The 22,368-nt window shown below is 40.8% G+C and overlaps 4 protein-coding genes across 5 annotated transcripts; 3 read left to right on the top strand and 1 right to left on the bottom strand.

Moving 5' to 3' along the window:
- The first annotated feature begins 496 nt into the window (after positions 1–496).
- On the top strand, positions 497–1,789 carry cdkn2aipnl (CDKN2A interacting protein N-terminal like). Its single transcript, XM_077546956.1, has 3 exons — positions 497–775; positions 1,401–1,506; positions 1,580–1,789. The coding sequence occupies exons 1-3, from the start codon at positions 561–563 to the stop codon at positions 1,586–1,588; spliced, it is 330 nt and encodes a 109-aa protein (XP_077403082.1). The 5' UTR covers positions 497–560; the 3' UTR covers positions 1,589–1,789.
- Positions 1,790–2,221: 432 nt separating this feature from the next.
- On the bottom strand, positions 2,222–8,379 carry ube2b (ubiquitin-conjugating enzyme E2B (RAD6 homolog)). 2 transcript variants are annotated; one of them, XM_077547173.1, is made up of 6 exons: positions 8,166–8,379; positions 4,695–4,775; positions 4,462–4,487; positions 3,405–3,494; positions 3,247–3,335; positions 2,222–3,123 (listed from the first exon to the last, which is right to left on the bottom strand). In XM_077547173.1, the coding sequence occupies exons 1-6, from the start codon at positions 8,207–8,209 to the stop codon at positions 2,995–2,997; spliced, it is 459 nt and encodes a 152-aa protein (XP_077403299.1). In that variant the 5' UTR covers positions 8,210–8,379; the 3' UTR covers positions 2,222–2,994. The 2 variants fall into 2 exon arrangements, with proteins under 2 accessions (XP_077403299.1, XP_077403300.1); XM_077547174.1 differs by lacking the exon at positions 8,166–8,379 and adding an exon at positions 5,905–8,115.
- A 4,971-nt stretch (positions 8,380–13,350) lies between these two features.
- Positions 13,351–18,578, top strand: ppp2cab (protein phosphatase 2 catalytic subunit alpha b). The gene is made up of 7 exons (XM_077546955.1): positions 13,351–13,720; positions 16,262–16,471; positions 16,557–16,730; positions 16,814–16,903; positions 17,486–17,647; positions 17,736–17,854; positions 17,945–18,578. Exons 1-7 carry the CDS (start codon positions 13,619–13,621, stop codon positions 18,015–18,017), a joined length of 930 nt encoding a protein of 309 aa, XP_077403081.1. The 5' UTR covers positions 13,351–13,618; the 3' UTR covers positions 18,018–18,578.
- Positions 18,579–19,393: 815 nt separating this feature from the next.
- Positions 19,394–22,306, top strand: skp1 (S-phase kinase-associated protein 1). The gene is made up of 6 exons (XM_077547586.1): positions 19,394–19,561; positions 20,751–20,850; positions 20,925–20,998; positions 21,066–21,209; positions 21,368–21,508; positions 21,846–22,306. The coding sequence occupies exons 2-6, from the start codon at positions 20,754–20,756 to the stop codon at positions 21,879–21,881; spliced, it is 492 nt and encodes a 163-aa protein (XP_077403712.1). The 5' UTR covers positions 19,394–19,561; positions 20,751–20,753; the 3' UTR covers positions 21,882–22,306.
- The last annotated feature ends 62 nt before the right edge of the window (positions 22,307–22,368 follow it).

The following is a 22,368-nucleotide window of genomic DNA, read 5'->3' as shown; positions in this document are numbered from 1 at the left end:
TTCTCCTCATGCTCTGTTCTTTTCTTACGGCTTGGCAATGGCATTGGCATGCTGCAAAATATTATGAGCAGTTCGCAGGATCATGCAGTGAAAATCGTATGAGACCACAGCTCAGCGAGCAAGAGGTTTAGATCACAAGGATGCTTACGATTTGAGCATTTAGCATTGTTCTGCAAACAGCTTCCTATCAGGCCCCTTCAGAGGCTGAGTAGTTTTGCTTTATTGTAGTTTCATTTGAGAGTGGTTAACTTACTACACCCACAACGTGTAATGGACTTTAGTCTTTGCAATACTGTAATGCACTAACTTAAAATACACATTGTTCACTTTCCTGAAATTTCAAGCCCAGTATGACAAACTTATTGTGCTAAATTTATTTCAACTTTACATTAATTCTGTGATTAATTTTACTAGCCTCTTGTAGTACACTTTCCCACCACTACATGTTGCTGTGCCCAAACTGCAGCGTAAAAACACAACAACATCCGGGTCACGCTTCCAAACACCGGACGTGTATTCGAGCTGCGAGGAATCGCAGGGGTGATTACTGATCACCCAAAATGTCGGTCGCGGACGTGAACGATTTTATCCGGCAGAACCGTGCCGTGGCCGACCAAGTGGAAACGTTACGGGGACATTGGGAGAGCGACAAACACTGGGTGCACAGGAGGGAGTTCATACTGCGGAATATGAGCGAGTTTGAGGGCGAGCTGCAGATGGACCAGCTGCTGTCGTTGTCAATGGTGTGGGCCAACAACGTCTTCCTCGGCTGCCGGTAACTATACAATATCTGAGAGTAGACAAGTAGAACAAGTCAATTACATGTTTCGTTTATTCGTGGTTCATAAAAAAACATTATTCTAAGTTTTAACAGTTGTTTTATTACTAAATAACACGTGTTGCGCCTCGTCTTCTTTGTCGCTCTCCGGCGCCTTGGTTACGATCGTGTGCGCGCTACTGCCCCCTCTGCCTGTAAAATGAATGGCTACTAGAAAATGTCCATTTGGAAGTATGTTTTTCGTGATTTTTGTAAACGAATACTAAGTTTAAACTGTTAATAAATTTTGACGAATTATTCGAAAATGTTTGACAATACTTCTTTCACGTAAAATAATTTGTTACTACTCTTCTTCATTGTTCACCACTGTAACGATGCTACATCCTCAAGTCGCTACTGCCCCCTTTGTTCGTAAAAAATTAAACGCACGTCGGTGCAAATTACAGGAACCCAAATTATGTTTTAAAAACTTAAAATAAAGTTAGATACATTTGTATTGAAACACCAAATCAATTGCACAGAGGTAATCTACATGAAATAAAACAATGATTGAATACTTTGTGTGTTTTGTGGTAGGAACAGTATCTAGATGTAAAACTTTTTTTGTGTGTGTCCGTGGTAGGTATAGCAAGGAGCTCCTCGACAAAGTGAAAGAAATGGCCGAGGGCATCGATGTGGAGGACGCGCCTGTCTTCAAGACAAGAGATGAGATTATGAAGCAGCAGCAGGTACAGTCCATACTGCATATTAAAATACTACATATATAGAATATCTGCTGACTCAAGCGTTCTGTGGTTACAGGGCAAATGATGGACTCATCCTTGCTGTTTGGAATTGGAACATACAGGCTGTGCTTGTGTGACCACATTTGGCTTTTCTCATCCTGACTGTATGGTTAAAAAAAAAAAAAGAATTAATCCATGATGCCAGCATGGACATTTCACTGGTGTTGTATTTAATTTTTATAGTGTACTTGTTTTTATAGCTTTTACATAAAGGATGAAAGGTAAACTGGGAGTTCTGTTGTCTTTCTTGTATCAAATAATCGTACTTGGTATACGTTCCCTTAAATTCCTGATGAAAAAAATATAAAAATATGATTATTCTATAATTAAAATACAGCTATTTGCTAGAGTCAAACTTTTTGTAGCCCAAAAATACAATTGTCATTCATTTGTTGGAAAAAATATTCTGAAAACTCAAGATTTTTGGGGGATAAAATTTGACTTTCTTCTAAGAAATACAAAGCAACTTATAAGACTAATTTCAATTTGTTGATCGTATGCAACTATTCTTGTCAGATTCCAACTTGTCGATAAGCCTTTTTTTGTCGATAAATGACAACTTTCATCCTGTCAGATTGCCAACACTAAGCCCATTTTTTCACGAGGGTGTAAGAAACTACCTAGGAGAGCATCAAGCAAAAAAGCACAATAGCAAAAGTCATCTGGAAAAATGAGTTTATGTTTTTTTTTTATACAGCATATTATTATAGTAAGTATACTTTCCTTTGACAAATGTAACATGTCCCTTCTGCTCAGTCGGAACAAATCCTACATACATGATGCCACAACGTCAGTTTTTGTTTTCTTTTGTCGCAATTTCCCAGCCTTTTTTATATGGACTTTTTTGGGGAGGTTATTTCCGGCATGTCTTTCAGTCCTTTTTAATCCGGGAAAAAAAAAAATCCCTCCAGAATACAAACTTTGCCTGACTCACCACACTTTGTCCTTGGACGCGTTGCTTCTTCTACCTCGGGGCGGGGAATACCTCAGTCATCGTGAGACTCATCTTCAAATAACAGATTGTTCTTTAGAGATTTAAAAAAAAACATATCAAATCAAAAGGCTTTTTTTTTTAAGCAACCTATTGGGGAGAAAAAAGGAATTTGGTCATGAAACTGCCATTTTCAAACAAACCAAGCAGCAGCACACTGACAGCGTATCAATAAAAAAACAAAACAAAGATATATTACAAGTTCTGTTAGCAATAACTTATTTCACAACATGCAATTAAAAAAATAAAAAGGAAACAAAAACATGATTCCGCCTCACTCCCTTGATAGAACGTCCGTAGTTTTTTGATATTCTTTGCAGGGTGGCACTTGTTGAGTTCATGTGATATGCGCACACACACGCACGCACGCACACACACACACACACAAGGTAAAATGAACAAGCGGGAGGAAGGAAGACGGGGGTTTTGGGTTGAGGGTCTCACACGTCCACCCAGCTCTGCTCCACAATGGCCGTCACTCGTTTCTCATACTCGCGCTTGTTTTCCTGGTAGAGCTGCGCTGCCTGGCTGTTGGCCGGGCTGTTGGGGTTGGGTTCGTCCAGCAAAGACTTAAGAGTGGAAAGAAAGAAAAATAGATCAATTGATTGATAAATGCTTTTTTTCCCTCTCTCATTATAGAGTTTGACAAAACTGTTTTTAGGGATTTGGGGATGGCGGAGGACAGCACCCACCTGGATGGAGGTGAGTATGGACGAGACATCATACGTGGGGCTCCAGCGGTTCTGGAGGATGTCTAAACATATACTGCCATCTGCGTACACTGAGGGGACAAAAAAATGAACTGGATATTTCAAAATACTAGTGGGAATGTGTTGAGCATTCATTTTACCATTGGGGTGAAACATTCTGGATACAAAGCGAACCGTGGGAGGCTTGTTAGGGTACTCCTCAGAAAACTCGATCAGAAGCTTAAACGTTCCTGCAGACACACACAAAAATATTTTTAATGAAGTCATTATTTATTGACAAAAAATAAGTTGCAATCTGCTGATGATTAAGTCATAATTGAGGAGATTAAAATTGCACTCTTTCACTAAAGACTTTTTGTTTTCTAAAAAGATCACAGTATACTGAGAAAAAGTCAGAGATAAAGTCATCTTACGAGACTAACTCTTTGACTGCCAGACGTTTTCAGAAAAGGGATGCTGTGGGTGCCAGCCGATTTAAGCATTTTTGACTGATCTTTCAAGGTCCACAGAAAATTATGTGTTTGGACTATGGAAACACACATACTACCAAATGAAAGATTGGACTCTCATCTTTCATCAGAAAAAAAAGTTTGTTTCTACCTTATTCCGTTTTTCAGTAATCAACAATAAAAAATGGTTAATTTCACCTCTGTTTTGAAAAAACGTATTTTAACGTCTTTGGCAGTCCTCCATAGGATTTTACTAAACGTTATTTAACGTTTTTGGCAGTCAAAGAGTTAAAATTGTACTTTTCCTAGAATTTTTTTGTTTGTAAAAAAAAAAATCTTATGAAAAGGATTGAGCCAATGGGCTACCTCAAATTTTGTTTGTATGTTCGTTGGCATGTGGTGTGATTTTAAGATTTAAGGCCGGCTGAAAAAAAAATGGTGTAACTCCATACATCTGTTAAATACATACATTTTTCCTTAAAAAATGATAAATAACATACTGTAACTGGACTATAAAAAGCAGAAGCACCCAAGCAAAGAAAAAAAAAGTGCTGACGGCATTAAAAGACTGCCCCCTATATGTCAATATTGGAACTACACTGATTTGTACCTATTCATCGGTCTCTATTCGTTTCTGCACTTGACTTAAGCTTGAGTTAGCCCACTCTAGTGCTCAGTAGCACAATTAAAGATATGTTTACATTTTTCTACATATAACAATGAAAGAACACAAAATGGAGGCTCTCACCATCTTCAAATGGCGTGCCGACAGGCCTGTAAAGACCAAAAGAAATCAGTCATTATCATCAATAACGCTGCATGCGAAGCAAGTCCGCACTCTGTTGCTTTATTTCTAGGTTGACTGTGAAAACAAAGCGCATCCACTGTGACATAATAACTATTTATTATTACATGTCCAGGTCGACGGCGGTTGGAACAACAACATATGAATAGAACGTTGGGTGGTGTGCGTTGACTCACCCAAAAATAACAGCGTTCCAAAGCATGATATTGTTCTCCGAAGGCGCTCCGCTCACACCGGTGGGAGGGTCCTCTTGAAGTCTGCACGGGACAGACAAAAAACGTGGAGAAAAAAAAAAAAAGTCACACCAAAGTCAATCAAAAACTTGTCAAGCATCCAAAACGTGCGGCTTCCCCAAAGCCGCATTTGATGTTTGGTTTATCTTTTGGAGAAAAAGTTGGATTTTTTGAGAAAAGGACTTATGAAAAAATTATTTTTAAAAAATCATCCAAATAATTAAAGAAAAAATTGTCATCTTAAAAGTATAAAGTTTTTCCACAAGAAAGGAATAATCCTATGAGCTACAAACAATACATCCTGAACACCTGATGTTTGGTCGCCACGGCAACACCACAGATTAGGCCAAGCGCCAGACTAATATCAGCTCCGATCAGAGCTTACACGCCAGGTCCATCTGTGTGTGTGCGAGTGTGTGAGAATGCTGACGCACCGCAATTAACCTCATTAATCGTAAGCTCCCCCGAGATCTTCCCTGGCACAGACACACTCTGCTTAACACTTTTGGATGTTCTGACGGTTGTGGCTCGCGCCACAAAATGAAGAAACGGTCAGTTATCCTAAGGCGTCACATTAGGTGATTAATGGATAAAAAAACTAAGAAAATATCAAATCAGTAGTACAAATGTACATTTATCGACCTGTTTTTTGCCGTGTCAGCATCAAATGTGACATCACAAGTCATCAATGTGAACACAGAATGTTTTGTTCTTTTCACATTGTTATAACCATAGTCAATTTTTTTATTTACCATTGTGATGTCACATTGCTTTGAAAAGATCTGCGGCACCTTATTTGTTACGATAACGTTTCAAAAATAATGTTGAATTGGCTATTATTTTTAAAATTCTTATACAAAAAAAAAAGATACTTTCTGAGAGGGGGGAAAAAAGTCATAATTCTTTGAGTACAAAAATTGAACCTCACAAGCTAGATTGATAATTGTGATTCACTCAAGGGAGTTCTTTACATCTGGAACTTCACTCGGCAGATGCGTTCGGAAAAGGAGGGACTTGCTGTACAATACTTCGAGCTGATTGGACGATGCGTTTTTTTTTTTTGCACGTTTGTTTTGACCAATCACGGCAAAGGATGAAAATGTTGTCTTCAGTCTTGTCTTAGGGGGGAAAAAACAAGCACAAACATCTTTACCCGATAAAAATGCACGAAGCGCCTTCCTCAACTAGGAAACGGTGAGTAATTCTGCGAGAACAGAATTGATTGGAGCGTCCATTCGTCTATGTTAGGTTTGTTTGTTTTCCCCGGCGTTGTCACTCAGTGGTTTTGTCACAGCTGCATGCCCCGCCCTAAACTACGCCTGATTGGTCAGACCTAAAAAAAAAAAAAGGTCAGTTGCGAACGTATCAGCGATTTGTGAAAAATACCGCGAGAATTCAGCTTGCTGGCAAGGTTAGTCAAAATTCTCTATGTCAAAAAATATATATAAAAATAAATCAGTTTCTAAGAAAAAGTCGGAATCACACAAGCATAAAGTTGCAATCTTACGAAAATTGTGAGTTGGGAGTTTTTTGTCCAGTGAAATGCATTCATGTGTACATTTCTTTACATTGGGCGGGTGGAGGGGGCCGGGGGGGCGCAAAAACTCCAAATCCACGCAAATGGGATGTGGACCAAGTGTACTGAATGCTGTGGTTTGCTCAAACACGGTTTCAGCTGATTATTTCCAAGTCCTACTGAGGCCGACTTTGTGAACAACATCTAAGCTGAAAGCAGTCACCTGTGTGTTTTTGTGTGCACACAGACACACACACACACACACACACACAGGGTGATCCAGGAATGTTGCCATTGTCGACTCGGCTTCAGCGGGACACGCTTTAGCACCTGGGAACGGGCGTAGGGTTACACGTCACCTTATCTGGTGTCCTCCTGCTTCAGCAGCTTTCCACAATACCTCAGCGTTTTCCCAACACACCACGCACACACGGGGACGACATATGGAATATGACAGCGGGTTGCATATTGCCGTCATGATGTGTACAAATACATTAGAACAGTTCAATAAATGCGTGGCTCTCTATTAAATACCTTCGGGCATGTAAAGCATGAGCCAGCGTGAAGTTTGAGTTAGCAGGACGACACTACAATTACATGACCAATTACCACAGAAATTAAGAAACTAATACTGCCCCCATAGGACCGGCGTGGAACAGGATCACTCGGCAAACAGTACACACACAGTATGAAAGCTACCTCTGCATCTTGGCCTTTTTACTGTCATTTCCTCACTCTCTTTCCCCCTCCTCTGCTGGTTTGACAGGGTGCTGGAGCCACCTTCCAGCGCTTTATCTCATTAGACACATGATGTTTCATCTAACATCGTACAGCTCCATACTATGTAATAAATATTGATTAAAGCAGCACTAAGAAACTTTCCAATATTTTCATAATTCTTCTGATGAAACTTTGACTTAAAACTAGTTGAATGGTACCTGAGGGGGTCTGTATCATATTGGTAGAGGATGGTAGGAACACTGCCACACAAAAAACTACAAATGTGCTGACTGCTTTATGGCATACGTCACTTCCCCCTTTGCCCATTCGTTACAAAGACTGACGTCAATTTGAATGTCGACGCAGGGGAAGAAAACGACGCAATGCACTCATGGGAAATGTTGTCTTCCTTCAGGCATAACATTACCACTTCTGTCCATTTGGCGGCGCCATAATCAACATAAACTGAAAGTTCCTTAGTGCTGCTTTAAGGGCTATATAAACAAACTTGACTATAACATACAAGGATGGCACAAGTGTGTAACCACCATTGACACTTAGCCATTTTAAAAACACAAACTCTTCCCTGTGCGCCACATTTCTGCCCAAATTGGCATTAATACACACACACACGGGTACGATTCGACGCATGACAACAGATTGGGGATTGGCGATACCTCCCATACAACAACCATTGCCACTCAGCCATTTTAAAAGCACACAACAACCCTGATGAAATCTATCCTTTAAGCCACATTGCTAAAAATGAAAGATGCGCCACCAAATCGCTATTTCTAATAGAACAGAAGTGCCAACATAATCTGATTGTGTTGTTTTCGCGAGCAATTAAACTGGTTTCGGTTGGTCGTCCCTGTAATGGTAATCTCGTCACCAAAAAAAACAACAGACTGGCACACCAACGCTAAACAGCGGCGTCCACAAAACAACTCCCTTCGGATGGGATTGTCGCAGAATTTCGAGTGTCACCGCAAACACGGCACCAAACGGCAAGGTGGACCACCTTAATAAACATCTCGTCAACTAAAAGAGCAGCTTGGGTTCGGTCTACTCGCCGGTTGCTCGAGCTAAGCTAAAATAGCCGGAATTAGCTTCATCGGCTAACACTGCTAGCAGGCACACACACGTATAGGAAGGGGGGAAAAAAGGGACTGCGGTACCTTTTAAAATCCCTCATAAGACGTCTCCTCGCCGGGGTGGACATTGTTGAAAATTTAAAAAATAACAATGTATATACAGAAAAAGCAGGAGCATCAATCGATTGACGAGCGGCGCTATTCTTCCGCTAGGAGCCCCCCTTTTCTTTTTCTCTCCCCCTCTCTCTCTCTCTCTCTCTCTCTTTCTCTCTATCCCTCTCTCTCTCTTTCTCTTTCTCCCTCCCTCAAAACAAGCGTCTGGCAGGCTCACTCCATGTGATGACGTCACTGACTGACGGAGCTCACCAGCAGAGGCCCTGCCCCTTTAATGACGCACACGTGGCCATGAAACAGTTGTGCCATGGGCACGTTAAGAGCCCACAACAACATTTGGAATCAAGACTGAATTTATGGATAAACAGTAGTTATGATTGTAGGTTTGAGGGTAATTTCAAACGTGGACAGTCGGCGGTGGACCTTCAAAGAACATTCCAGGTCCCAACCCCCAAAATACATGATTGTTTTTGTGATATGGAAAATTGGACAATTTAGGCACCAATATTTGCCATTTATTATTATTAATATTATTATTATTATTAATATTATTATAAGCACTGACTAGAAGGTGGCAGTTAACTTCTCAACAAGCTGCTTCTGTAAAACCAAACATTAATCATAATAATTAATCATAGGGAGTTACATGTTGTGCATTTAACCAAACCAAAAAAACAACAACCTGATAGTCTGCTAGCTTCATGGTAACACGTAATGGAAAACGCCTTAGACGAACTAACAAAACTAGTACAGTATCTGTTGTTAAAACCTTAACAACTAAGTTTGAACGCACACGGTAGCAACACGTGCAGACATAGGTGTTGAGCGTATCCACGTAACAAATACTCAGGCAACCGAAAAAAATATATATTCATTGAAAACATTTCTGAATCAATCCTTTAAAAATATACAAAGAAATAATATTTTTGAAGAAAAAAAAGTTAGGTGTAAAAGTGGCACTGTAAAATGGCTGCCCTCTCTGGCTTCAGTCACGGTTGTCCTATAACTAACTAATAGAAATAGTTCAAATAATTTTTTGACGTCTATAACCGCCTTAGTGAGTGGCAACCGGTCCAATGAGCATTGCCGCCATCTACAAGACTGGAGTAAGATACAGATGGTGGGAATGTCTCCATGTGGCAACGTTTACCTCAAGTGTTCCGTTACGCGCAAGGCCAATTTGTCCTTATGTTGCTTTATTGGTTAGCATTCCCCCCCCCCCCCCCCCCCCACACTTCTCCACAGGAGGCGGAAACGCCTTCTCCTCCTCGACTTGTTTTGACACTAGGCAACAGTTTGAGTTCAGTTCGGACTTCGTGGAACTCTTAAGGTTCAAATGACGATCTACTCTCCATGTGACCTACATTCTTGTCGTGCTAAATAAACACCTCGCCTTTCTATTGATAGCCTGAAACTCCATCGACGGAACGATTAAGTCAGATTAAACGACAGTTATATTTGCTGGTGCTCTGACAGGGATCCCAAAAAGTGGACACTAAGTATAGCTCCACCTGCTGGATCTGCTTGATTACAGCACTAAAAATGAAGCTTTTTTGTTGTTGTTGTTGCTGGGGATGTCAAATTACGAGCCCTGGAATTCCCCCAAAATGGCTGACGTACAGTTAAATCCAGTTCCATTTTCATGTGTTTTGTTATGTGTAGTCCACGCTGAACCATCCATCAGTGAAACCGATGATAGGGGTTCGGGTGCTACCCTTTTAACATGAACAGACCCTGACATCCACCTTTTTCATGGTGAATCCTCAATTTTGGTTAAAATTTGACCCCATTCTCTGTTCTAATCAAGTGTAGGTAAACAAAAAAAAGCAGCAACTCTTGAACTCCTGAAAATGAAAAACTTTGCTTTTGACTTCCAGTTCAATTTTTACACTACCTCCAAAATAAACCCACTGCGCGCCTGTCCTGGCACGTGACGGGGTCGGGGGCGCTTCTAGGTCTTCGGCAGCAGGTGGCGCTCTGGGGCCGACATGGAAATATTAACCGGCTGTTGTCATGGTTTCATGTTTCCCAGAGATGACAGCCTGCCTCCTAATTGGCGGAAAAAGAGAGGAGAGAAAGTGATAGAGGTTAGTGCTCCCTCCCTGTCTTTTTGTTTTAAGACGCCTCTGCTATATTTAGACTCAAGCATCTCATGTGGAACACCAGGGAGCTCACAGAACAAAAACAGGGAATAAAATGTACTTGTGACAAGGAACATGCTACTGTTTTATATTTACACATGTGGCTACTCACCACACAAAACTAACACACTATTAACCTTTACAAGGCTAGGTTACAACGCTTTACGACAGGAAAGGACACCTATATAGGACAGGACAGCATAAGGTAGGACAGGACAGAGAAAAGAAAGAGGCAGCGGGGGCGACGCTTGGCTAGCTTAGCTAGGCTAGGATAGGGTTGGATATGACAGGATAAGGTAGCACATATTACAGGTGGCTACGATACAATAAGCTTGAATAGGACAGGACAGGCTAGGCTAACCTTGATAGTGCTACCTGATCACTTTGAATGAAATGTTTCTTTTATCCACGGTGAGAATTTAAATCCAGGCACTGTTCCTGAATTAGCTTCTGTGAGCACAATAACACTGTGGACATTTGATCAGTGGTGGTGATGAAAGCGCCGCGACTGCCGCGCAGCAGCTGACAGTTGTGTTGGATTAGGACAAACGTCTGCTTTTGTCTCTTGACTGTGATGTAATAATAGTCAACATGTCAACACTGTTGTGTCCAGGGAAAGAATTTAGCTCCATCACTGGAGATGAAACCAGCCGACCAATCTGCAGTGATGTTCAGGATAGTTTCATATTAAAAGCGCTCACATGCAGAGCGACTCAGTTAATCAAATCAAATGGTTCTATGAGGACAAAGTAAGTGAAGCCAAAAACATTTGGAGCTGGTTTGAAAGTGACCCGTGACACACTATGTGGTAAATGTTGTATAAAATGGCACTGAAATGAACAGAACAGGACATTAAATAACAATATAGGATAATATATTTTTTTTTTATAATAAGCCATAGTTAGTAATAGTATAAGAGATAAGAATATGATGGACTAGACTTTGGACAGTTTATGATAGAATAGGACAGGACTGGGCATTTTTCCTCATAAAGTATTTATCAAGATCTGTGTAGGGGCCATTAAAATGAAAAGCCTTTCCCTCTCATTTAATTCAATAGAGCTGTCATTTCTTTTGCTTTAATCTCACCTTGTTTCATCCACAATTACAAGGAGGCTGTTGGCTTTCATTTCCGATTGATTATTAAGTCATACACTCGACACAAGTGTTTGCATTTTGAGGTTCAAATAAAAGGAGGATGCGTATCTTGATCAACTTCAAATAACACAACTCCATCTGAATATAATTTTACTACATGAAGACACAAAATGAGCACAATTGTTGCATAATACATAAAAATGGGTTTGCGGCTGAAAGGCTCTTTGAGTGAATGTGGGCCGAGAAGTTTTGTTCAAACCGGCTGTGAAGTAGGTCACTTTAAGTATAACTCGTGAATGAATAACAACACTTTCGTGCCATCAAAGTGGGGAACACAAACTTTTTTTTAAATTAGGCAGCTTCAGAAGAGAAAGATATTAGCGGCCAGAAATATTTACCGAACTGGCGCGTTGGCCCTGCGGTAATAGTCAGTAGGTGGTGTTCCCTTGAGAAACACTGACATCGAAACTTGGAAGAGGCCACGCTTGCTGACGTGAGCAATAAAACAATTGTCATACTCGCCTCCAGGCTCAGACGGGTGCATCCTGTTTGTATTCAAGAGTCCAGACCACAGGAAATTATCAGTGCTCAAAAAAAAGTTTACAGGAGGGTGGGAGGATGCACAAACTGAGGTTTTTGTGAATCAAAACAAAACTAAATCATATAAAACATGGAAGGCTGTGCTAGGCTAGACATAGCTAGGCTATGACAGGACAGGACAGGGCAGGACAGGACAGGACACAACAACAAAGACTAGCCTATAGACTAGTCTTGGGCAGGGCATCCTAAAACAGGCTAGACTTTTGTCCGATAGGATAGGACAGGACAGACATGTAGTGCATGACAGGAGAGAACAGGACAGACTACGCTAAGCAAGGCAAGACCAAAATGGTGAGTGAAGGTACCACCAACTGAGGCGTGTGTGAATCAGAACAAAGCAGGATCGAACCGGACAAGGTGATACAGGCCAGAACAGGACAGACTAGGACAAAATTGAGTCTACTGCGGGGAAAATGCACCAACCGAGTTGTGTGTATAAAAAAAGAAGAAGAGAGGACAGTATAGGATAGGACAGGACCTCCCGGGCTAGTCAAAGATAATATAGGACAGGACAGATAGTATTATATTGGATGTTACATGTCAGGACTGACAAGGGTATGCCTGCATCGGCTAACAGAGGATTGGCTGGGATGGGACAGGACTGGCTATGCTATACCAGTGATGTGCGGTTCATGATTGGTGAAGCACTCACTGACTCCTCTGGAGTGCGATATAAAAATCTAAACCCATAATATAAGATTAGCCTATATTTCAATTTTTCAAGGTCAAAGTAGTTTTTTTAAATACTAGCAGCCTATTTGTTTTCAAAGCTTAAATAAATTCCACATTGTTCAACGATGTGATAACAAGAAGAAGAAAAAACACGAATATTTAATACTGTATAAGGGAAAATGTATCATGTTAAGTTATTTTCCCCACATTTGCCGGTGTGTGTATATGATACACACTTTACAAATGGTAGCTGTGCTGGCTGAGTGGCAGCCACTCACGCTATTGTGTTCCATTGCTTGTAAACTTCAGTTTAGCTAGGTGACATCATCTGCACAAAATCACAAGCTCACAATGATGATGAGGTTTTATTGCTGTGTTTGCTGACGTCTCTATTTAGGAGTGGAGCGCGATAGAAAAGCTGCGGCGTCAAGTGAGCACAATGAGAACAGACTAAGACCGGAAGTAGCAGGAGTCAGTCGTGTTTGGGCTGTAATGTGGATTTATTATTATTATTATTATTAAACAATAATAAAGCGTTTATTGTTTGTCAGTTTCTGTTCAGATATGAAAACAAACGCTCGAATGTATCAATTAAACTGTTGGAAATGCTTTTATTTTGACGCTCAAACCCGGACGTTTATAACTAAGACATTACTAGGCAGGGTGGATCTCCAGCTGACGTCTCCTCCTCTCTCCCTCCTCTTCGTCGCGCTTTTAATTGAACCCAGTAAAGCATCGCCGCCTCCAAACACCGGGGAGAGAGAGAGGGGGGGACTACCACGCCGAGCTGAGCCGACAAAACGAGCAACCGAGCCGCTGTCGCAGTCTTCTCAGCTGCGGGAGAAAACACGAGAACATCCGACACTCCCTCCCTCCCCCCCTTAACCCTAATTCCCAACATAAACACAGAAAATGGACGAAAAGGCTTTTACGAAGGAGCTGGATCAATGGATCGAGCAGCTGAACGAATGCAAACAGCTCACGGAGGGACAAGTGAAGAATTTGTGCGAAAAGGTGAGTTATTTGTCTTTACATCCCTCCCGTCGCGGACGTCTTGTCGCCTCTCGCCCCCCGCTGCCTTTCACACATTCTTAAAATGGCGTCTTGGGTTTATATTTCACCGGGCCTGCCCTGGCTACGCGCCTCGTAGGGCGGCTTCGTGCGGCTTGAGTGAGCCGTCGCATGGCTGGCGTGTGTGTGTGTGTGTGTGTGTGTGTGACGAGCGTCCTTTTGCCATGGGACCTGCGGTTCTCACCTGTCCGCCAGATGTGACCGTGATGCCCCGCTGAGGTGCGACTGGACTGTTTGCTTAGAAAAGTGATTACAAAATATTTGAATACATGTGCTGTAAACCACCAAGTCCAATTTTAGCTATCCGCCTATTTCTCAGACTGAGCAAGCGATTCGGCCTCACTGTGACGAAACAGTGGGGGTATTAACATAAAAAAAAACACACAAAAAAACAAGCCCAACAGGGTTTCTGGAGTTCCAGAGGAAAATAGACACTTTCAGGCAACAGCTTGAAGCGGTACATGTCAAAGCCAAAAGGTAAGCATAACTGAAGTGAATGTGTAGATAAGCGTTAGCGAAAATGATAGCCAGCATTAGCTTTGCAATGATTGATTGAATAACTAGAATATATTCGATTAGGGGGGAAAAAGTTGGCTAATGTTACTGTGTGAAGTTAGCAGTGGCCTAAATACAGTTTAACTGTCATTCCCTCATCTTCCGATTAGCTCTCAGGCTGCATGACGTCACCACTTACGATTGTAAATATGCTAAACTCATTCACTGCCATTGACGGCTATAGACGTCAAAAATTCATTTGAACTATTTCTATCAGTTGAACATTTTTTTCCACTTTTGTTAACAAGAGTATGAAAACCTCGATTTTTTTATTTATTTATTTTTTAGAAATACAGATATAAAATGTGTGATTAATCGTGAGTTAACTATTAATTAAAAATTGTAATCGCCTGACGCGACTTAAATATTATAAAAAAAATCGGGGCGTCAGGCGATCATTTTTTTAAATTTTAATCGCATAACTTCAATAGTTAACTCACGATTAATCACACATTTTATATCTGTTCTAATTGTACAATAAAAAAAAAGTTTTTCATACTCGTGTTAACAAAAGTAGAAAAAATATTAAGCTAATAGAAATAATTCAAATTAATTTTTGACATCTATAGCCGTCAATGGCAGTGAATGAGTTAATAATAGCATTGCCCTTTCTTGATTGGATGTACTGCAGTTAACGAAACAAAAATGGACATTTTCAGAGTCAAAACAAAAGTATAAACAGGAGGTTGACCATTTTGGTTTGACATTGCTATTTTTAAAATATTTTTTTGTTATTAAAATAAAACCCACATTCTCTTATATTGCCTCTTGTATTTTTTAAAATAGGACTAAAACCAATCATAAATGAAGGTGTTTATTTTGGATTCCTGTGGGGTCTGATCTGATCCTGCTCGGTCGCTGGGCGTGAAGCAGCAGAATTGTTGACGCCGCAGCGCGACTTTGACCTTTCAAACACTGGCTTGTTGCTGAGGCAGGAACTTGATGTTACAAGGCTGTTAAGTCATTTATATTCATGCTGCCGAGAGCTCCCACTTTGCAAGTTCGCAATCTCGACGATTCGGCTGAACTGCGGCTGCATCCCTCCCTGTCGGAAAAATAGTGGGAGGATTCGATGGAAGCTTTTTGTTGCCGGAAAAAAAAGATGAAGAGCGTGACTCAGCAGAATGCGGTGAATCACAACAGCGAGCGTCTCTGTTTTGGGATTTGTGGAGGAGGATATGAAATGTTTGACTTCAGCCTCGCCGAGACAGTCTTGGGTCGGTTGGATATAGTTGACGTGACACATCGGCTTTTGATGGAGCTGAGCTTTGTGTTGTATGGACGACAACCTCTTCTAAGCAGTTTAGGCTTAATGAAGCTTACAAAAGATGTTGCATTTAATTCAGGCTTAATTAATTGCCTTGCTGGTCAGATGGATTTTGGCGCACCGATCACAATTTCCTGGCCGATCCCCGATCTTTTAAAAAGTCTGACCTGCCGATCTCGATTTTTTCCGATTTTTTTTTTCCATTACAAGCAACATATACTTCAAGTGTTCCAATCTTGTTTTATTGGAAAACATTGAACAATATCGGTGAAATAAAACAAATGGGTTGTTTTAACTGCTCATGAAGTAGTTCTCTTAAATAAAAATGAAAATCCTATTAGTAACCGGTAACAACCAATCACAGCGCAGCTTCAGAAAACTGGTGAGCTGTGATTGGCCGTTGCCTGAGTCCTGAGCAATTGTGATGTCATCTTCAGTCGACAGCAAGTGGCAAAATGGCCGCCCCCTAAGATGGATAAAAATGGCTGGATTTTGCTGCGTAACAAATGTGATATTAATCAGAATGTCATGTTTAGACTAGTGAGGTCACATGACATATTATTGGCAAGAAATGTTTACGGTTTACTTCCACTTTAACTTCGGCAAAAGAAATTACATGAGTGGTTTTGTCGCTAAGTTTTCAGTCTCATCTGCTCATTTAGGCCAAGGAAATCTTGACCAAGGAGTCCAACGTGCAGGAGGTGCGATGCCCCGTGACGGTTTGCGGCGACGTGCACGGCCAGTTCCACGACCTCATGGAGCTGTTCAAGATCGGCGGCAGATCCCCCGACACAAACTACCTGTTCATGGGCGACTACGTGGACCGGGGGTACTACTCCGTGGAGACCGTCACTTTACTCGTTTCACTTAAGGTAACCTTAGTACAATACTTTTGATGCTTTTCTTTTTTTTTTTTGTAGTTGTTGACGTCCTGATGTAAACCCGCTTTTACGCTAGGTTCGTTACCGGGAGCGTATCACAATCCTGCGCGGCAACCACGAGAGCAGGCAGATCACGCAAGTGTACGGTTTCTACGACGAGTGTCTACGAAAGTACGGCAACGCCAACGTGTGGAAATACTTCACCGACCTGTTCGATTACCTCCCGCTCACCGCCTTGGTTGACTCGCAGGTGAATTAGTCGGATGGATCCATAACTTGATGCTAGGAAAAAAAGAAGAAGAGAAATGACATTTAAAAAAAATGTTTTTGCAGATTTTTTGTCTTCACGGCGGATTGTCGCCATCCATTGACACACTGGACCATATAAGGGCGCTGGATCGTTTACAGGAAGTGCCTCATGAGGTAACAAGAAATTACATGTTACCTTTTAAAAATATTTTGGGGGGCCCGAATAAATATATTTTCTAGGGGTGTGCCCAAAAAATCGATTCTCATAAGAATCGCAATTGTCATTTAGTACGATTCAGAATCGATTTTAAATGTCCCAAAATCGATTTTATTTAAATTATTTTATACTGTCTTGCCTTTGTCTGTGTGTGCCTTTATTTGGAGCACTGTTCATGTTGTACCCGATTTGGCCACTGAGGGGCAGTGTGGATCCACGCAGTCTAATACACTGTTAAGTTGTAGCCACATTAGAGAGTAGAAGGAAAAAGTCAAGTTATTTCAATAAAAGTTTTTTTTTTTTGCAGTGTGGAGCCGTTCTTTTGAGTGATAAAAGTGCCGCAAGTAGCGCGCTAATTAGCATTAGCGAGTCAGACTGAAGTAGATCATTACAACTCCTTGCACATCTATAGATTGAAGCAAAAATAATTGTCAATCAAATCATTTTGAATCAAAAATCGTTTTTAATTGAAAATCGATTCTGAATCAAATCGAATCGTGAGACATTCAAAGATTCCCACCCCTAATATTTTCTCCCAGGGTCCCATGTGCGACCTGCTGTGGTCGGACCCCGACGACCGCGGCGGCTGGGGTATCTCGCCGCGAGGGGCCGGCTACACCTTTGGCCAGGACATCTCGGAGACGTTCAACCACGCCAACCGCCTCACGCTGGTTTCTCGCGCGCATCAGCTGGTCATGGAGGTGAGTCTAGCAATGCTAACGCCGTAAATTCGACAGGAGACTTTAGCGTTAGCGTAAATGCTAACCATACACCCGTGCTTGCTCTCAGGGCTACAACTGGTGCCACGAGAGGAACGTGGTGACGATATTCAGCGCTCCCAACTACTGCTATCGCTGCGGCAACCAGGCGGCCATCATGGAGCTGGACGACACACTCAAATATTCCTTGTGAGTGTCATAAACGCAACCTCCAAAACTTTCTTATATACAGTGTTTTTTTTTTAAATTTAAATTATGAATAACTTCTCCTCCCCATAGCTTGCAGTTTGACCCGGCGCCTCGCAGAGGGGAGCCCCACGTCACCCGCCGCACCCCTGACTACTTCCTGTAACCTGCTTTGAAACTCTGCCCCTCTTGTACAGTCAAGTCCAGCGTTGCCGGATAATGGAGGACACAGCAGCAGCACACATTGTACATTCACACAAAGACCTATTTAAGCATTTAGCAAGAAATGTGTGCGTGTCTGTGGACGGACCAAACGGTGTGTGCCATAAATCATCACGTTATGGATTTCTGAGGACTTGTCTTGTATTAGGAAATATCTCGCCCAGGAAATCAATCAATCAAGGTCACTTGATGGTTACGACTGACAATGGAGACAAATCTGCATATGTCAAAATCTGAAAATATATATTGAGGACATGCGAAGATGATCCGTTTGCACTTTTGTAAATCTTAAGAAATGTAACATAAAATGCAGATGAAGAGAATATTTACATTTAGTTTTCTTTTATTACAAAAAAAAACCCAAAGTCCCGTGAAAAAGAAGGTTTTACATGAGGTGTCTTGTCGAATGTGTGAAAGTGTATATATGTGTGTGTAACGATCATCAACACACTGAACCACAAGCTTGTATTAACAGACATGAATAAAAAAAAAAGTGGCTCCTTCATACTTGTCAATTTTTTGTTGCATATTAAGTATTTCATGGCTTTTTATGCCTCTGAATTATTTGACACATTTGATCAATATTTAAGTGTATTTTGTTGCCCTAAGTTGAAAGTACCATATTTTGGCAACTTGAACAGAAATGGCTTTCACACCAGTAGAACTACGTTACCTCTCCCAACCAATCAGAAGGGGGGGAAATGCAATTAGTAAAGTTTACGTTAAATATGAGGAAGAAATAGTTTTTGCGGGGTGGCGGAGTTATCTTGTGTGGATACAGTTTGGTTCTCAAATATTAGGGTACCTAAATTTGAGCCATGATGGACATCAACCACCGGATTTCTCCCAGACAATCTGCAGAAAAGGTAGCCAATTTAATAACGGAAAACAAACCGTGTTTTACTTTTTTATGTTTAAGCCTATTTTCATGTTTGAATGAAAAAAAATATATTGTCATGTAGCTAAAAATGGGTAACCAAAATATTGGAAATGATTCAGAACAGTTCAAAAAATAATTAGAAACCAATTATTTTGATCATGTTAAAGTATATGTTACTATGTAATATGTTACTAATAAAAAATAGCCTTGGCCGTATACGGTTCTATTGAAATAATCCCAGAACTAAATTGAAGATCACAATAAAATTTGTTTCCAGCCGGAACCTATTAACAAACACTCTCGTAAACATACCTTTTTATTATTATGAATTTCGTTCTGCGAAATGGTAACAAAAAAAAACCTAGTTAAAATAGTTCTAGAAATAAACTCTTATTATTTATAACTAGGTATGAACATTTGTTAAAGTATTTGAAAAAAATAAAAATAAACAGCCCCGACGTGGGTTTCGTCCCTCCCCTCCAGCCACAGTAACTGACAAAGCGAGCGCCATAGCAGCACACAGCGTCCACGACGCCTCCATTTTTGCTACGAGAACTGACAACAGACGACAGAATTCCACCTACGGGTTGGGAATAAACACACCCACGGTAAGTTTGAAGTCTTCAATCGTAAACCGGAAACGAACTGGGTTCGAATTTCGCCCGTTTTCGGTCCCCATCCGCGCGGACGTCTCACTTTGCGGTTGCGAAGAGGCCCGTTGTGATTTAGCTTGGTAATGCTAGCCGAGCTTAGCTGCTTTATTGGTGACATTTGCATGTCTGGCTCTCTACAACAAGCAGCAGGATTGTCACAAAATTGAGATTTTTCACAGTCGTATTTAAGTCGTTTATGAGTTGTTATCAAAGCTGCACAAAAGCCGGTACGCGGTTAGCATCGCCGACGCAGGATGCTAAACGGTCGTTAGCTGCGAGGCGTTTATCGTTGATGTTTTTCAACGAGGGCACCGTCGAACGTTAAATTTGATCTTGTTTTGCTCTTAAGCGCTCAAATGTCGACTTGAAATCGGAAACGGTGGTCGTGGGTTGCAGTTTAGTGAGCAAACTTACTTGTCACGAGCGATAACATTCCGCGAGTTGTTGCTTCGAGTTCGAGCAGGCGAACTGGAAATACTCGGTTTTTATTTTATAAATACAAGTCAAGTAATGTTTGAATTATTTATATTTGATGTGTTTGGAAATTGTATTTGATTAAAATCAAACAAAATGTATTAGAATAGTTAGACCAAAATGTGTAAGCTAAGAAAAAAAATCTAAATAAAACAAACATTTATTACTTTTATATATTAAAGTATTTACGTGCATTGAAATTTCCGGATAAATAAAAAGAAAACTTTGTTTAATATTAATCCCCCCCATTTTTTTTAATGGTTAAAATATAAATACATTTTGCAGGACTGTTTTTGGAGATGACAAATAAACTCTAGTTAGTTTTTTATTTTTATTTTTTTTTAACAGTTATATGTATCAGTGTTTTTGTAAAAGGAAAAAAACTTTTTTTTAATAAACATTAAAATTGGTTTTGGTTGTTAAATTAATTGATCATTGAAATAACTACTGTTGGAAAAAAAAACTTTTTACACAAGTGTACTATTTTTATTTTCTAGATTTAAGTTAAAAAATTAGTAGTATAGAGTATATAAATATAAAAGTAGAAGTTAGGCCCCAAAAAATACATATTTCTGAATTTTGTGAGTTTAACAAAAAGTGTAGTAAAAACATGCTGGGCATGCAAGAATTCATGTGGTTAATTCTGACGCGTCTTTGCATTTTGTTTCAGAAAATGCCCACAATAAAGTTACAGAGCTCGGATGGCGAAATATTCGAGGTGGACGTGGAAATCGCCAAACAGTCTGTCACCATCAAAACCATGTTGGAAGGTAACCCGAACTGTTCCTTTTCCTTTTCAACGCGTCATTTAAACGACGTGCTAACGGCACTTGGGAATTGACAGATTTGGGGATGGATGACGAAGGAGATGATGACCCCGTGCCGCTCCCCAATGTCAACGCAGCCATCCTGAAGAAGGTAACGCGTCCAGATTTTTTATTGTATTTTTTAAGAATAATATATATATATATATTTTTGGTGTCAGGTGATCCAGTGGTGCACCCACCACAAGGACGACCCCCCTCCCCCCGAGGACGACGACAACAAGGAGAAGAGGACGGACGACATCCCCGTGTGGGACCAGGAGTTCCTCAAAGTGGACCAGGGGACCTTGTTCGAACTCATCCTGGTAAGCGACGGCGGCGACGAGGGTGATGTCATCGATCATCATGTGACCACACGGGAGCTTACTCATTGGTGGTAACAGAGCGGCTTGAAAATAACTTCCATAGCTAATATTTTGCCCCCCCCCCCCCCCCCCCCCCCCCAAAAAAAAAAATTTGTCAGGCGGCCAATTACTTGGACATCAAGGGTCTGCTGGACGTGACGTGCAAGACGGTGGCCAACATGATCAAAGGCAAAACCCCCGAGGAGATCCGCAAGACCTTCAACATTAAGAATGACTTCACGGAGGAGGAGGAGGCTCAGGTAGGTCACGCAGCTGCGATGGGCACACGCAGAATGAGGGTTGGAACACATGGATGGCATTTGAGTTGTATTGATTTCATAAAGAAGTAAATTGATTTCTGAGCTTTGTCATGGAATGATTCCGAGTCCCAAGCTTTATTGTATTAGCAATTGACGTTTACAATTGCCAAACTTCACCGTAGTGCCATGATGCTAATTCGCCACAAGGTGGCAGCGCAGTCAAATGCGTTGCTCAGCACAAATAACGGTGAAACAATTAATAATAAAAAAATATATATTTTCAATGCTTTGCAAATGAAACGTTTATGGATTGTGTTTTTATTTTGCCCCCATGCAGGTGCGCAAAGAGAACCAGTGGTGCGAAGAGAAGTAGTGCATCCCCGCCAACACTATACACTCACGCACACACACTGGATAGAAATGTGTCCGCTTTATTGCTTGCACTGGTCTTGTTCATACTTTGTTAATATTGACTATATAGCTTACTTCATTGAGTATATAGTACAGTACCCCGCACACGGTCTCTGCCCTTCCAATCTGTGTACAAAACTAGCATGACATTTTTTAACGCGTGTCATTATTTAAAGAAACCCACAAATCCCTTTCTTTTCTCACGTGGTCTTCTCAAAACCGATTTTTGATGACCACGTTTTCTTTTCTCTCTCTTTTTTTTTTTTTTACTAGACATGTTTGTTGTCTGTCAGGTTGGTTGCTAAATAAAAAATGTGTGGGAAGGAAAATATGTTTTTAAGGTGGCATCAGTGATGGAAGAAGGAAATAAAATGTTTCAAAAAAGGAGTTTGCTGTTTTTGTTTTCTAACAGGACAAAACTTTTTTTTTTTTTTTTTTAAGGGATACTT

The sequence above is a fragment of the Vanacampus margaritifer genome, chromosome 16 (genome assembly GCF_051991255.1).
Source record: "Vanacampus margaritifer isolate UIUO_Vmar chromosome 16, RoL_Vmar_1.0, whole genome shotgun sequence".
Taxonomy (NCBI): Eukaryota; Metazoa; Chordata; class Actinopteri; order Syngnathiformes; family Syngnathidae; genus Vanacampus; species Vanacampus margaritifer.
The sequence above is the reverse complement of the archived record's forward strand: the minus strand, read 5'-3'. Positions and strand labels throughout refer to the sequence as shown.

Coding starts and splice junctions, on each gene's coding strand:
- ppp2cab (XM_077546955.1), top strand. CDS start 13,619: ATGGACGAAAAGGCTTTTACGAAGGAGCTGGATCAATGGATCGAGCAG. Junction 16,904..17,485: donor TACAGGAAGTGCCTCATGAG/GTAACAAGAAAT, acceptor ATTTTCTCCCAG/GGTCCCATGTGCGACCTGCT. Junction 17,855..17,944: donor GACACACTCAAATATTCCTT/GTGAGTGTCATA, acceptor TCCTCCCCATAG/CTTGCAGTTTGACCCGGCGC.
- ube2b (XM_077547173.1), bottom strand. CDS start 8,209: ATGTCCACCCCGGCGAGGAGACGTCTTATGAGGGATTTTAAAAG. Junction 3,495..4,461: donor CGGCACGCCATTTGAAGATG/GTGAGAGCCTCC, acceptor GTGTGTCTGCAG/GAACGTTTAAGCTTCTGATC. Junction 3,124..3,246: donor CCATACTCACCTCCATCCAG/GTGGGTGCTGTC, acceptor TCCACTCTTAAG/TCTTTGCTGGACGAACCCAA.
- cdkn2aipnl (XM_077546956.1), top strand. CDS start 561: ATGTCGGTCGCGGACGTGAACGATTTTATCCGGCAGAACCGTGCCGTG. Junction 776..1,400: donor AACGTCTTCCTCGGCTGCCG/GTAACTATACAA, acceptor TGTCCGTGGTAG/GTATAGCAAGGAGCTCCTCG.
- skp1 (XM_077547586.1), top strand. CDS start 20,754: ATGCCCACAATAAAGTTACAGAGCTCGGATGGCGAAATATTCGAGGTG. Junction 21,210..21,367: donor CCTTGTTCGAACTCATCCTG/GTAAGCGACGGC, acceptor AAAATTTGTCAG/GCGGCCAATTACTTGGACAT. Junction 21,509..21,845: donor CGGAGGAGGAGGAGGCTCAG/GTAGGTCACGCA, acceptor GCCCCCATGCAG/GTGCGCAAAGAGAACCAGTG.